Source organism: Labrus bergylta, chromosome 18, assembly GCF_963930695.1.
Source record: "Labrus bergylta chromosome 18, fLabBer1.1, whole genome shotgun sequence".
In the NCBI taxonomy this organism is placed as follows: Eukaryota; Metazoa; Chordata; class Actinopteri; order Labriformes; family Labridae; genus Labrus; species Labrus bergylta.
The window spans coordinates 15,954,372-15,970,409 of record NC_089212.1 but is presented as its reverse complement, the minus strand read 5'-3'; the positions used below and the strand labels follow the sequence as shown (position 1 = coordinate 15,970,409).

Sequence of the window (16,038 nt, the reverse complement as noted above, 5' to 3'; positions counted from 1 at the left end):
AGTGGGATTTTTTCTATTTCAGTGATCAGTTTTTTGGCAACACCACAGTAATCACTTCAGCCGTATGCCAGGAAACTATGCAGTGGGTCCAAAGAGAAGTCACTGGATACAAAACTGAGCTATTACACCTTTCAAGATGCCTCTGTGGCTTTAGTGGTGGGCATAAACCTTTTGACTGGGGTTAACTTCAGGGCTTTTAAAACATGATCCAGCCACACCCCCTCAACACAGACAGGCATATATGAAATCCTCTCCTCACACACACCTACTTGCTCTCTGCTTCAGGGCCTGTTAAAGCCATTATGGCTCTAAAAGAGATCGTATCGGCTCCAGGCAGACAGACAAATAGTCAGTTAGCTATACAGACAGCACCCTGCACACTAAGGAGCCTGTGTTCTCGGGACAGGCCGGCTAAATGTCTGGCTACTCTTCAGAGGCTCTCAGGTGTGACCAGCCGGCCTCCTGTGTACCGCAGCCAAGACGGCAGACAGGCACAGAGGTGTTCTGTGAGCCTGGAGTCGAGTGAATATCTGCTCTATCTCTCCCCGTCACAGGCCGCGTACGCTCCTGTGAGCGGCTCGAACACAAGCCAGATCTTCTTTCCTGCAGAACTATGCAGGCTTTCACTGAGTTAATGCATATTTTTAGGCTGAGCCAAGGTCAAACAGTTTGCCAAAGACCTGCCTGACACGTAATTTCTCCCAGCAGCTGTGGTTTTGTACACTTGATGAGTAACTTTGCATTCGAATCAAAGACTTAAGCCAGACCGCAAATGCATTGCAGCAGGGTTTTAAGAGAGGCAATGAAGGTTTTGGTTCTTGGAAACACATCTTTCTCACTGCACTAACATAGTTACTGGTGCAGACTGAACCCTACAGAAGAGGCCCTAAAGTCCTCCTCCACAAATGCACATGCACACAGCTCTTCCCTAAAATTGCTGATGGCTTGTTTTCATGAACATGTATTATTTCCAGATGGAGGTCATGAATAAAACCCAAAGGAAACCAGTCGGGTGAAACTGGAAACTTAAAAAAACAGAATGGAGGGTATGGAGCCGAGTAAAAAAAACAATCTTTCTCCTCCCCCGCTCACTCCCTGGACCTTTAGAAAAGACCAACTTGTCAATTACACGGTTTAAAACAGAGAAACAGTGTGCCCCACAGGAACATGTGGACAGCAATACAACATGATCTTTTAAATGTTTCACAAACTTGCACATATGAAAACATCCCTAAACAAAAAATTACTTTCATAACAAAACAAAACGCCTTGAGCAGCTCTGCCTTCAGACCTCCACACATATTTCCAGCTAAATAAACAAAGTCTGGGGAAAGAAAAGGAATACTTTCAGACTTAAATGAGAATACAAAAACTGCGCTGTGAAGACCTCGTCTGGAACAACCGCAGAGTACGGATTCAATGACAGAGTGGAATATAAAGAAATATGTTGCTTTGTTGTGCTGTGAATACGTTGAATTCAACCAAATAAATCCATCACCCTTTAGCATTTGTGATGTGTTTCACAACATTTAAGCTTTGAACAAACTGCGCAATCTAGAGACGAAGCCAGAGCATCCATTAGCTCTGTGTAAGGGAGTGAGGACAACCTAGCCAGACGCCAGACATTTGCTTCTCCAAGCTGACGTGGAGAAACAATCAAACACAGCTGGAAGTTTTAATAAATTAAAGGTCAACATTGGAGGATGTCCATTGAATGTGTGCTTTGTGTCATGAGTGTGAAGACCTTATCTATGATGATGTAACGGCTATGTTGTGTGACCTGTTTTTGTTTGTCAGTCAGCTAGCTTCTTTCGTTGCTTTTCCTCAACTTTAAGATGTCACTGTTGACTCTTGCGAACATCTGTGAACTCGACAGGCAAAACAATTTAAAAGTAGTTGAACATGTTTAAAAAATTTGCTCAATTGCTTACTTACCCAGAGTTAGATAAACAGAAGGATGCCACTGTCACAGCTGTGTGTTAGGGTGAAGCTGTCGCCTGCAGCTTACAGGAAGCTAAGCTTAGCATAAACACTGGAAAGAAATGGAATTGCTAGCTTGGCTGTGTCCAAGACAACAAAACAAATAAACTAGCTACAATAAAGCGAAAAGATAAACTTGCATAAAGTCCAAGGTGTAATTGTCAGTTCATATTTGACAGAGGAGGTTCTTTTTGACACTAATTCTTGGCTAGAACCAGTGACTTCCTTCTAAAACAAAACAATGTTATCTTTGCACATAGCTTAGTTAGCGGTTTTCTAATTTCTATTTACTCTGTAAACTAGCTGTAGCTACCCACACACACCCAAAAATAAAATACACATTACATGTTTGGTAACTATTCTTTAATTGTGTAGAACAAATTAATTAAACCAAAATATTGTATCTGGTCTTTGTGCTCTGGCCTTGTCCAAATCTTAGGGGCTTCCTATTTAGCCTACTGCATGTTTCTCAGTATCTTATATAACTTTTAAATGAGAAGAAGGTATAAGGCAGGGTACTCTTATATTTTCTTTAACATATTTTGATTAATGTGCTTAACTGTCCGTTACTTAAAGAAGTAGGCCAAGTGCTGTCAGGTTTTAAGTCCATTAACTGTAACACAAAACATACCACTGTGGGGGAATTATTTTTCCACCCAACAACCAGTCCTTCAAGTCAGTCTTGCTGTGTTAGTCCGGTGAGTCAGTTTGGTTTTGATCTAATCTGACTTGGACTCCTTATCTCCATAATCAGACTCTAATCAGCCAGCTTTGTCCAGACAACAAGGGGCCAAAATGAGGCAAAGAGGACCCTGAGGCATTTTTGTGTCTCTGCCATAAAAGTCTAATTTATGGACAGGATATGCACTTTCAAGTGGTAAAAGAAAGTGAGATATTTAAAGATTGAAAATACATTTAGAGCAGAAGTAAACACATCCATTTAAAAAAAAAAAAAACTTTTCTTTGATTGCTTTTTTGTCTTAAAAAAAACTTTTGCATTATTTTGTGTTTCCTTATTAACTTGTCGAGTAAGTTTTTTGTACCATTGCATATTTATTTTTGGAATCTAAGGATATTTGTGTTTTTTTACTGCCCAAAATTGGACATTAAGATTGATTGCTTTTTAACAGCAGCAGGAAATATGTGAAGAGTGGGGGATGACATGTTTCAAAAGTCTGGCTCATATCAGGACTGGTATTTAGTCTGCTCTTTCTCCCCCACCAGAGACTCTGCGGCTGCTACAAGTCCTGACTTTACAAATCCTTCAGCCTGCCACCCAGCAGTCCTGCCCTTATCTCAACCTCACCCCACTCCTCCTGGCAGGCACAGATGGCAAGCCCATTCATGTGCAAACCGCAGATTGAGCTCTGATTGTCCTCATGACTGGCTTTGTCTTACAGTAATGCCCCCTCTCTCACCATGAGAAAAGCCCAGTAAGTAAGCTAATTTACATGTATTAATTAAGGCTCATAATGAGCTCAGCATGACGAGCCATTTGAATGCATTCCTCTGACTCTGTGCAAACTCTGCGGAGCTCCATAGGTTTACGGTCTCATCCATTCAGATGGGCATTCAAATAGGCCACAGATAGTAGGTGTGGGGGCACGCGAGCAGATAAAGGATTTAAAACACACACAAAACCAGGTCAGTATACCAATGCAGGTTTCACCTCCCCCCACTGACACACATGGAGGTGCTAATGAGAAACAAACAGGCTATTATAAGTAGACTTAATTCAATAAAAACCCAAGTACAGCAGGAAGTAGAAACAATATTTCTATAATTACAAATTGTAAAACTGTACAATAAGTGAAGTATAAAATAACACTGAAGTGAATAATTTTTCATTGAAAATAAAAGTTTCACCCACAAGGTGCATGTAAGCTATAATGCACAATCATGTAAGAACAGTTACATTACATTCGATCATATAAATATTCATAACTAAGAACTATCTAAGTTGACTAAAGTATGTAAAAAGAGACTTCTCTGGAATGGTTCAAATCAGTTTTGCTCATTGATGTGTAAATGCTTACATGGTCGTTGCCGTCTCATACCACAGCCCAGCTAATCCAGGGAACCATGCAAAAACAGCAGCAACTTCAGTGCACAAACATCAAAGTGTATTTGTATAAGAGCTTGCTTTCTTTTCTCGTCCTCAGGCTTCAGATGCTGAGCTGCAGCGCTGTTCTTATTACCTCTTTGGCTTAAAAATCCTACTACAGGGACCTGGCCTCACAGGGAAAGCCAACACACATGGCAAATAAAGGCAAGGTAGAAAAGAAAAAAAAAAACATGTCGAGGGCACAAGTCACCCCTCAACCCACCTCCCCTGCCTCCTTAATTGTACCTGAAGGGAAATCCCTTTAAATAGTAGTTGGCAGAGGCAGTGGGCTGGCAGGCAGATCAAACAGTCACTAAGCAGAAGCCCTATAAATACATCACATTCACTCGCCGCACTTCAAACGCCTTCTCGTCAGCCCGGCCTCTACGCTCCTCCCGAAAATCCACAGAGCTGGGGTGCATTCAACATGAGGAGGACACAGTTCTCATCTGAAGCACTACATCTTGCTTTGCTTCACATCAGCCGATCGTTCTGAAAGTTCCTTGCTGTCACACTGGAGTTTCAGGAGCTTTGGTTCTTTTCACATACACCTCGGACGTCCCATCAGGCACCAGATGACTAAAGCTGCTCTTGAAAGAGGCCAGGAGGTGACCTGAACACACACGGGACAAGAAAGGAAAAGAGCCATGGTAAACACATCTGGTACATCAATAAAGAACAAGTTTTGACAGGAAATCCATAATAACTGTATACATTCCTTCATGTAAAAGCTTCATTTCAAGATTAAAGCAGTAGCTGCCGAGTGTGTTTACTCAACAGTCTTGTCATGTGACAGACGTGATTTATTGGGTAATTACATGTGCTTATTATAGAGACTTTCCAGTTTCTACTGCATGAGGTTGGTATGATTTATATAATGGGTTTTAATCAGACTGAAATGAGATGGAAATAAATATATAGGAACAAAAATAACATAAATCAACATTCCAGACCAAGATAAAGGCAGGTTTAGAGATTATCCGTGTTTTTTTACTAACCCGTCCACGTCTTCTGTCCGGTCAGAGTGAAGCTGTTGCACTGAGAATGGGAGTTACAGATGTATGCCGCCTCCCGAGCACTGTGTACTGACAGCATGCAGCCCTGCTGGCTGTAAGACGGCCAGCAGCGGTACTCCACGTTCCCAGAGGTCCCCATACCTCGCATCACGGTGTAATCTAAGAACAGAAGACGAGAAGCAGCGTAAGGATACAGAACAGTTTGGAAGTGCTCTCAGAGGAGAAGATGAAAGTCTAATAATTACTGAGGGAATAAAAAAATAAATAAATTCAGAACTGTATGAAGACAATACAAGAAAAACAACAAAAGTTAAAAATTGAAGATACCGCTTTTAGTTCATGGGGATACAAAGCTCTAACGGACTCACAGACAAGTTTCCACAGTGAGAGTAAAATCACAAGCGTTTTGTTGTTTGATGTTAGTTGAAGTGACATGACAACTTCTTTTTTGCTTTCAAACATCTTCAGTAACCCAGAACCTTCTACGTCTGTCATGGTATCCATATGTAGAAAACAACCTCCATTTGACACCGTTCAGAATTTTTCCCTCCCAAACTGTTGCTCTGCACTAAAAGCCGCTTCACCTCCTACTGCCCAACATTTGTGCTACATTCATCATTACAGCTCTTTCAGTCAGACGTCTGGAGGATCTTTCCTGAAATCATCTGCTACACATTAGCAGGAACCATAAGAACGAATCATGCACACATGTGTCCAGCACACACACACACGCATACACACACACACACACACACACACACGCATACACACACACACACGCGCGCACACACACACACACACAGAGGACAAAAGCCCGTCTGTGGGTCCGTGCAGGGGAGGTACGCTGTTTCAAACTGTTAACCTCCCTGAATGGCAGGAGCCGGTGTGTGTATGCGAGTGTGTGTGTGTGTGTGTGTGTGTGTATTGTTGGAGGAAAAAGACACGAGGATCTGCCTTCTGGCCCGGAGAAAAGGGAACAAGGAGAAGGAGTGTTTCGAGGATCCTTCTCCGGGGAGAAAAAAAATGAGGCCTGTCAGGGAGCTGGGCCTCAGCTGTTCAGGAGACTGGGAATATATGAATATAAGCTCTGTGTGCGTTTGAGATGAACGATGGGAAAACAGCCTTCATTACATATTCATTTGAAGAATGTCAGACATATCTATGACAGTGCTCAGGACCGTAATGAACTAACTTTTAACCTGCACAGCACACATTTTAATTTATACTTGCAGAAACAGTTGTGTAAAGACGCTTTTTTAAAAAAAAGCCAGATTCTGGCCTCATTCATCCAATCACAAATGAACGCATCAGAGGTAAAATTACATCCACATTACCAATGAATCTCCATCTGTCAGCAATTTCAAATTAAGACTTGAGACCTAGTGTGTGTCTTTCTAACACACACATACACACACACACACACACACACACACACACACACACACACACCGTTCCACAGTGTTCATATTGAACATACTGAAGCTGTGCTCCCTCGTTCTCTGGTTTCTCTTACGAGGCTTCTTTGTGTTTTTGGCTGTAATACTTGTTTTTGTTCTTTTCCGAGTGAAGGAAATGAATGAGTCCATGTGTTTTTTTTTTTAAACACACAAGCTTTGATTTATCATTTCTTTTGTTTTCTTTCATAATCTAATGAAACAGTTCAACATTTGTATTCCTCATCTGCTGTCTTTAATGTTTGTAAGTTCCGGTGCCTTGGTAACAACAAGAGACCAAACCCGTCCCTCTGTAGACACAACCCTGCAAGTACGCTGAACAGATTCAGAGCGCTCAGAGCTCAACATTTTAAACTATAGTTTGATGAGGATTTGAGAAATAGCAGCAGTGGGTGAGGACGTCAGTTAACAGGCGATACTGTAACTTTAGTCACATCATTTTTCTTCATTTTTCGGCTGTTTCCCTCCATTTCAAATCTATAGCCTAAGCTAGGTTACACTGGCTGGCAGCTAGCCATGACTGTACAGGCTGTATCAGATACCCAGAACATAAAACACTTCTTCCCCCAAAACTAAGCTTCAAATCTCTGAAAAACTATGATAAAAGTAAACTTACACGAGCTACCTGCAGTGTTAAAATGAAAATTTGAAGTTATGATAGCATCTGGTAGAACTTCTACAATAGGCTTCTTGTAGTCGAACAGCAGAAACTTTAACCAAAGTCTCTTAAACATGAAGATATAGTTCCAAGTACTGCTCTTGTTAAATATTTGAACCTTTGGATAAAGCTGTTTCCTCTATTTCCAGCCCTTATGAAAAGTTATGCTAACTGACTTGCGCTAAATTATGCTAACTGACTGGTTGTAGCATATTTACAAGAAAGATACCCTTCATTTGTATAAAAATTCCCATCCAACTTTCAAGAGGAAAGTGACAAGTATTTATACATGTGTCAAACTAAAGTGAAAGTAAATTAAAGTAACCCAAGCAGAGTTATGCAAAGCTTCCAAAAATGAAACACAACCCAGCTTTTCATCCACTCAAGATCAACCCCTTTCTCAAAAAACCCACAATATTGTGAAATGATACACACATATTTTCAGGTCTTATCACACACACACTCAGCAGCAGCAGCAGCAGCAGCAGGGTTGACTCATGGCACCTCCTTGTTAAACTAAAACATTCCCTGCTGGTGTCAGACTCAGTGCCCCGGCCTCTTTACCCTGAATCTGTGATTAAATTCACAAAGCGCTGCTATACAAACAGTCCAGCATCTGGGGGACGGAAAATCTCACCACAGGAACGCAGTCAGTCATAATGTTATTAATATTTCATAGAGCTGAACAGAGGGAGGGGTGAGGGGAGCGCACTGGACTGAGGGGAGGTAAGTTAAGGAGGAAAATGATGAAGGACTTTCAGTGCTTAAAATTTAAAAAAATAAAAAGTGGTATGAAATGTTTTCCTTAAATAATACTTTGTATGAGTATTCACAACAAATTTTGTGTAACAAAACAGTTACACACGTTTGCTTCAAATTCTATACACGGCTATCCTGAAAGGCAGAACAGACAAACAGAACATTTCCCATGTTAAGAATAACTTCATGTAATCTCAGCACTGTTTTTTTAAATGAGCGCCGACTGTGCTCTCTGAGCCAGAGACATGCCGGATTAATCACACTTTGTTGGTCGTGTCCCCTCATTCCAGCTGCATTATAACCCTTTCAAAACAGTCGAGAGCCAGAAACAACCCCCTTCATTTTTTTTGAAGATACAAAATGAAAACAGAGCTGAAGCCTGTGAGTTTACTCTTAAAAAGGGATCAGAAAAAGGGCAAGAATTCTCTGTGAGAAAAAAGAAAAGAAGAGCCGGGGTCTACAAGAGGGCCTACTGTACTTTATAAAAAGCAGCATTCATTCCACAAGCTTGTACCTCTGATTATTGATGGAGGCAGATTGTCCAGGTGCAGACCAGACTTGTAGAGGAGGAGGATGTGTTCAAAGGCTTCCAGCGTTTGATTGATGTCAGTTTTCAGCTCCCCTGGACACACAAAAAAGATTCAGTCTTGTAACAGATCTGACAACAGATATAAAATCATATTCATCCCAAATAGAGTTTTTTTTTCCCACCCTACACTCTCCAGTCCACTCCCAGTTGTTTCATTAGAACAGATTACAAATTGCATCCACCACTTTGTCGTCACACATCTTGTCAAGCTTATTTTAAAGCATTAAGACCGAGGCGTGTCATTACACGACTCAAATAACGGACTCATTTGCTCACTGATCTTCAACAGTCAGTGTCCCGTCATGTTAAGGTATCTCTCACCTGTGGAGTTCATGATGTGGTCTACCAGGTGTGTGAGGCCGGGCGGGGCCTGATGAGGCAGCAGGTAGGTGAAAAAATACCTGGGGGCCAGGCAAAAGACAACTCATTCAGAAAAGACAAGACAAGCCTCATCACATAGATCCCACAGAACATGACTTGTCTCACTCTGGTGTTAAAACAAACAGTCCATAAAGCTGTCAGAAATCCTACAGATAAGACTCCTTTTTCCACTGAAACTACCAATTTATTCATCACACTTTCTCCATCAAATCTCCAGCTGTATGTCTTAACCATCAACAACATTTTAGGTGTCAGCTTGGCCTGTATTTAAGCAATCATCCATTCAACTGCTGCTCCATCCATCCATCATGTCTAACATGCAGTAAAACTGTCGCTTTTCTTACCTGTAGGCGTTGTAAATGTTCCTCTTCTCGCTCAAACCTTCACACACTCCCCGATTGGAGCAAGGTAGAGTGAAGTTTCTGTGTGGAAACTGGAGGGTGCAGTCGGCGTCTGTGTGACAGAATGTCTCCTCAGCACTGGCGTCATCCAGGTCTGTGAGCTTCAGAGCGCCAGACACGGTGACAAACTGCCGAGGCTGGAAGTCCAGCAGACCCACGGAGCCCAGAGGAGACTGGGAGAGGAAGTAGAGGAGTCTGACCAGGTCCAGACACACCTGAAAGAGACAAGACCAAACCTGATCAGCTTTATTGACAACCATTTTTATAAGTGGACAGAAAAACTGAGACAATTGTCCAACAGATAATGCATCAACAATTAGCAGAACAGGTTATCATTTAATAAGACCCCTCCTTAAAGAATGATTAAATCTTAAATAAAATGTTAACACATTTAGACATGTTTTTAGTTCATTACATCAAGATTAACAAAACCAATAAAAAAAATCCTTATTTGAAAATTCTCTATATTTATAAAAAATCTTGTAAGTATTTGATTGTCATTTCAAACTGCCATTTCTTTAAATAATCTGAAGAAAAAATAGTGCAATACCTTCAACATATTTAAGTCAAGCACATAAACAAGTTTTTTTTTCCCTGACACAGTTGACACATTTGACATTGTAGTTTAGTTTCATTATATTTGGAAAAGTGATAAAACATTTTTTTTTTAAACTTGAGTCTGCTTAGAACACAGTCTAATCTTTTAAGACATTCGGCTGACCACATTCTCAAATCATTTCCTGAGTGTTTTCATTGTACTCTTTAAACCCTGAAACAGAAAGAGAAATGAGAAGGCTACTGCGGTTAAATAAAGGCATTAGCCCCGCCCTGACAGAGCATGAAATAATTCTGTCACACTAACATAAACTCAGTGTTAGGTAATGCTCATGTCCCTCCGACGTCACTTGGTGGGATCGAAGCACTGTAATAACAGGGCTGGGTGAAACCGAACACCCCCTGGATTACTGTAGCCGGCGCAGATGCACGACGCTGAAAAAGGGGGCCGAGCAGCTCGAGGGTGAAGGGGGTTATGAACGCCTATTTGGGTGATCAGGAAAATGAGATGAAAAACTTGCCAAACTGGGATGTTACTTTTGCTAATCCGAAAACAAAGTGTGCGTGTTGGGACTATTTTTTTTTTTTCTCTTCCACCCTTTCTTTTCCTTTCAGACACATCCATGCGTGACGACACACATGCACGCACATCCACACACAGATGCACTTAGATCGCTGGAGTGTAAATTCAGCCTCTGTTGACTCCAACTGTGAGCATACCTGTGATGGGGGTTGACTAAATCTGTGTGTGTGTGTGTGTGTGTGTGTGTGTGTGTGTGTGTGTGTGTGTGTGTGTGTGTGTGTGAGGGATGACATGACATTCCTAGCCTGCAGTGGATTAACTCCAAGACCCATCTCCATTCCTGCCCCAGCCTGATCAAATACTTAGAGGGACAGATGTAGGACCGCCAGGAGTTTCAAATGTCCACCTCCCCTAATCTTTCAACCTTTATCCTCCAAAAAAAGTGCTCGTGTTGCAACATGTGTCGCAAGAAATGTGGAAATCTTTAAACCCCTGTATGTAGTAATAATATCTGAACTGACTGATAAAAGTGGGAAATAAGACGTATACCCTGAATCTGTCCTCCCAGGGACTCTGCAGCAGCTGGATCATCTGGAGAGGAGTCCCCTGCTCCAAAATGACTGTGACTCTTCCTCCCTCTCCTCCCCTTTCTCCTGCACAGTGACCTTTGAGCTGTGGAGGGGAGAAAAACGTCAGTTAGTCACGGCATTATAAGACTGTAGAATGGAGAGAAAGCAACAGGCTAAAAGTAAATCCACGGGACATTATGTTCTTCCAACTTTGCTCTCAACAGCTCAGACAGTAAAATCACATTAGCCTGCATGAGAATTTGCTCTGTACACTAATAAAAAAAAATAATCGATCCAGCTGCCGTGTGCGCTGCTATCACACAACTGCTACACAGGAGAATCAAACTAATGTGTTTAGTGCAAACTAGCGCTAAATTGGGCTGTAATGGGTTGAGTGCATAACTGCTGGGGGTTTCAGATGCAAGCAGGGATAGTGAAGAGGACAGAGGCACATTGTCTGCTCTCCCAAAACTGGACCCAAAGGTCAGGAGAGGGTCAGTGAATTTAATTTAATTACAGGGGAAGGTCCTGCAGAGACCAATGAGGCCTTTTTATGAGACAAAGGAAAATCTGAGCTGTGGTGCATGGATACTGGAAAATCTTAATAATATTACAGCTGTTTTCCAGTGTTTAAAAGTTAGCTGTTAATATTTATGCTCAAAAAGTCTATACTATTGCTTTGACATTTGTACTCTTAAATTGTACAGTGTTTAAAGTCTTGAAACAAACAGAGGAAATATTTTACCCTTATGACGTTTGGATGCTGCAGCCGCTGCAAAAGGACTATTTCTTTCTGCAGCTTATAAGACACTAGTTCCCGGCAGCCTTTGGTGTCTTTGAAATCCTCCACACACTTGCCCATGTCTATCCCCTGCTCATTGACCAGTTTTAACGCCACTGGCTGACCTCCAGCAAGATTCACTTTGACAACCAGCTTAGTGTATCCAGACCCGAGGACCTCCATCGCCTGCATGTCCACTAGAGAATCACAATCCATTTCATCCATATGCGCCTTTCTAGACCCATGTGAGATCTCGTTCCACAGACTGTAATCCAATGAAGAGTCCAGAAGCGCCTGGTCACGTCCGTTTCCATCCTCATGAGGTAAAAGCAGCGGAATGATTTCTTTACGCCTCTCGTTGAGTTGGTAAATCAGCGACCCGCGGAGCGACGCAAAATCATCACCAGCAACAGTTGCATTGGGAAAGTGAGATATCCTCGCTCCAAACTGCTGCACGCTGCTGATCAAGAGTGACACCAGAATAGAAAGAACCACGAAAGCCAGGAGAGCAGCCGCGCGTAAAGAGTTGCCCATCCCGGGCATGTTTTCTTTCGTGGCACTGCAACTAGTCCTGCAGCCGGAGAGACTCGCACACACACACACACACGCTCACACGGCCGCAGGGCAGGCTAGGACGACCGCTCACTTTAAGTGAAAGGAGAAGTGCTCTAGCTCCTTGTTTCCACCTCCCCGGGAACTCCCTCTAGAGGTGTGTCCTGTCCACTCGTAACATTACACCCGCAGAACAACCTCACAGAAGAGCTCGCGACTTCATGTTGGCACTCAATGCGCGTGTTAATGGGCGTTACGCAGCTGATTTGTACAACTGCAATCAGACTGTGGTGGCCTAAAGGACATTCGCTCGAGGAAAAGTAAACACACGATTCAACTGGATCGCATAGAAAAGTTGAACGTGTAATATGTGTAATATTACAAAACGGATAATTATCATTACCTAATGTTTTGAGTGGAAATAACCTCCATATATAAACATTTTAAAAAACAACACCCAAAATGCTTAGGGACATTTTGGCAATCATCAATGTAAAAAGTGAATGTCTGCTTTAACAAAATAAAAAAGTTTGTACATCAATCAAAATGTTACTAATCAACAAGAAAAAGACAAATGTAACACTTTTATGTTTTGACTCACCTTATTTGTTAACAGAAAAATCTAATGATTTGATCACAAAAAAAATGCTATTTTTTAAGGTAGTTTATTTTTCATTCAAAACAATGGATTAAAGTAAAGTTTTAACTTGCACAAACCCAAGGAGTATACGGAGTGAACTGAAGAGCTGTGTATTCATTTATTTATAGGAGGTGCAACACTAACACAATCTGCCCACCTGGTGGCAGCAAACCACCTCCTCTCAGACAAAAAAAAATCACCCACAGAAATCCATTTGTCATATTTAAAAGCCATTTTAAACAAGCATATTATTTTGCTCTTTGTCTCCACACTGACATAAGGGTGCATTTCCTGCTTAGCTCCATTTATCTGACTGTGTTGTGTTGTTTTAAAAAAATCTTGGGGCTTCACTGTGGCGTTAATGAAGCCTTTCCCTTCCCATCACTGTTCACTAAGCACAGATCTGTCGCAGGAAATTACCACAGCTGTCACCCCCAGCACCAACCAGAAGCCAGCCTCTCATTAAATGGGCCTGGTATCCAGTACAGACTCTGGATGTGTGTGTATTTGGGTGTTTTCATTCTGTGTGGTGTGTGTGCGTGTGCGTGTGTGTGGGTGGTGGGCCAAGCAACTAAGCAGTGTTAGTTAATCAGTGTCTGAAGTCGAACAAGTCATTATACGTGTCAGCTGCAGAACAGGCTGTTTACTAAACCCAGAGCCAACCACCAACACAGCAGGGCCTGGTTGATTCTGAGGCACAAAACACTCCAAATTCAAGCAGGAGGGTCATAAAGATCCCAAAGTGTGTTCCCAAACCACTTTAACTGAAGTTCTGCCATCTAACAGCTCTAACAAGGTCAGGCCAGAGGCTTAAATGACGATATTCAGTGTGTATGACTATGAACCAGAGCAAACATCATAACTCACTGAAGCATTAAAAGATAAAAAATAAAATTGTTGAAATGAAAATAAAGATATCCCCCTCCCCTGTCTCTGCTTCTCTTCTAAAATAGACTCTGATGTCTCCTGCAACACTTTCTCCCACCCTCCTCATCCTGATCTTTGCTGTTCTACCAATAAATCATTTCATTTTCTACCCCCAAAGCTCGCCCCCTCACACACAAGATCCCAGCGCCATGATTCATATTTATAACCAGAGCCAGACCAGCGGCCGCCTCATTAGCAGCGAGTCGCAGAGGTCTGCTGTGTCACACTTTCTGCTTTCATTTCTGCCGCTCAGCTCTTGGCTGGCTCTCAGTCCTCTTATTAATAAGGAGCCCAAAGTCCTATTAGGTTTTCTTTCTTCTTTTCTTGTCTCTTCTCTTCATGAGGTAAACGCTAGAAAAATATGTGAAACATTTTTTCCCCTTTGGGAAACAGTAAAGCTTTTTTTTCCTGTCTCGTAAGAATAAGAATAAAACGCAATACACATAAGTATACTACAGGAACTCCCTGTCAATCTTCCTTTTGCACAATCCACTTCTAAACCAGCTTATGTCATGAAAATCTCTTCATCTGCAACACAGTACATTTATCAAGGAGGATTTTAACATGGTACATTTTCTTTTAGCCACACTTCTTTACTGTGCTTGAACACATTCCAGCATGAAATAGTGTGCTAGGTACACAATGACATGGACATAAAGTGTAATACACAACAAAATGTGTTTAAAGCCAAGGACATTTCACAAACCAGCACAACATTTCACAAAAGAAAACAACAAAAATAACAACACACTATGGGCCATCTCTTGACTGTACAGCTGCACAGATGTTGTCCCGCTGCCTGTAAAATGCCGTTGTGGTTTGTAAAATGTTGCATTTTATGAACTATGATTAGGTCTCCTATTTTGTGGTTGTAGTGTTTTAGAGTCTTGGCCACCGTAAAATGACTGTAGCTTTAAAACAAAGGAGTAGATAATATGATAGACTAGCCTGTACTCAGTAGCATACTCTCTAGCACAAATTAGAAAGATCAGTCTTCAGTCATATATTATAACAGATTTGGGATTTTCCTTTTCGTTACAATGCAATAATACTGATAGCAAGCCATTCAACATGATAAATATTTGTATCACTTAGTAATAACCCATATAATCTGCAGTTTCAAGCATATATGAATCTATAATTTGGTTAGAGAATATACTACTGATGGCTGATGGCTATACTTACTACTGATTTTAACCAAATGCACATATTACCTCATGTCTAAGTTGTATGAATTTACATTGAAACTTTATCTGCATCTTGCTGCTCTCATTTTCTTAGTATTTTAAAAGTTTAATTTGTCTTCATATGTTATCTATCTTTCTATCAGTTGGAGGTTTCATCAATCCATCCAACATGTCTGATGATGTGCTTAAAATAAAAGAGCGCATGTCACTCCGCTGTTCATCTCCTTACACTGGCTCCCAGTTGCTGCTCGCATCAAATTTAAAACTCTGCTGCTCGCTTACAAAACAGCGACAAAAACGGCTCCTCCTTACTTTAACTCTCTCATCCAGGTCTACACTCCCTCCCGCCCACTACGCTCTGCCAATGAAAGGCGTCTGATCCAACCTTCACAACAGGGTGCTAAGTCTCTGACTAGACTCTTCTCCTCTGTCGCCCCCCGGTGGTGGAATGAACTTCCAAACTCCATTGGATCTGCAGTGTCCCTCTGCACCTTTAAGAAAAAGCTAAAGACCCAGCTCTTTCATGAATACCTACTAACTTAATGATGATGGTCTCGATATTATTGATGATGATGATGGTTGTGTAGATTGTTTTTGTTTGATAACGATGACTTATAAGATGGTTTCTATACTGATTAGAGCTCTCAAGAACTGCCCTCAATGTTGTGCTTTGCCTCTGTGCAATGCCTGTCAGCACCTGTGTGTCCAATCAGACTCAAAGCTGATCGTTTGCTCTTACTGACATTGTTCCCTTTTTTCTAGATCCTTGCTTGTGTTGTACTTACTCTCTGATGTACGTCGCTTTGGATAAAAGCGTCTGCTAAGTGAATTGTAGAATTTAAGTGTATGTGAATAACTGGTCACACAACATGGTCCAGCTTCTCATGACTAGGCTACTTTCTCCAATCTGACAATCCAAACATTGATCATATTAATTGCTTTAAACGTAGCCTATTTAAAAG

The 16,038-nt window shown here is 41.5% G+C and overlaps 1 protein-coding gene across 1 annotated transcript; it reads right to left on the bottom strand.

Moving 5' to 3' along the window:
• Positions 1-3,743: 3,743 nt before the first annotated feature.
• pkdccb (protein kinase domain containing, cytoplasmic b) lies at positions 3,744-12,449 on the bottom strand. The gene is made up of 7 exons (XM_020650174.3): positions 11,735-12,449; positions 10,970-11,092; positions 9,286-9,557; positions 8,882-8,961; positions 8,486-8,593; positions 5,083-5,259; positions 3,744-4,697 (listed from the first exon to the last, which is right to left on the bottom strand). The coding sequence occupies exons 1-7, from the start codon at positions 12,311-12,313 to the stop codon at positions 4,594-4,596; spliced, it is 1,443 nt and encodes a 480-aa protein (XP_020505830.1). The 5' UTR covers positions 12,314-12,449; the 3' UTR covers positions 3,744-4,593.
• Positions 12,450-16,038: the final 3,589 nt, after the last annotated feature.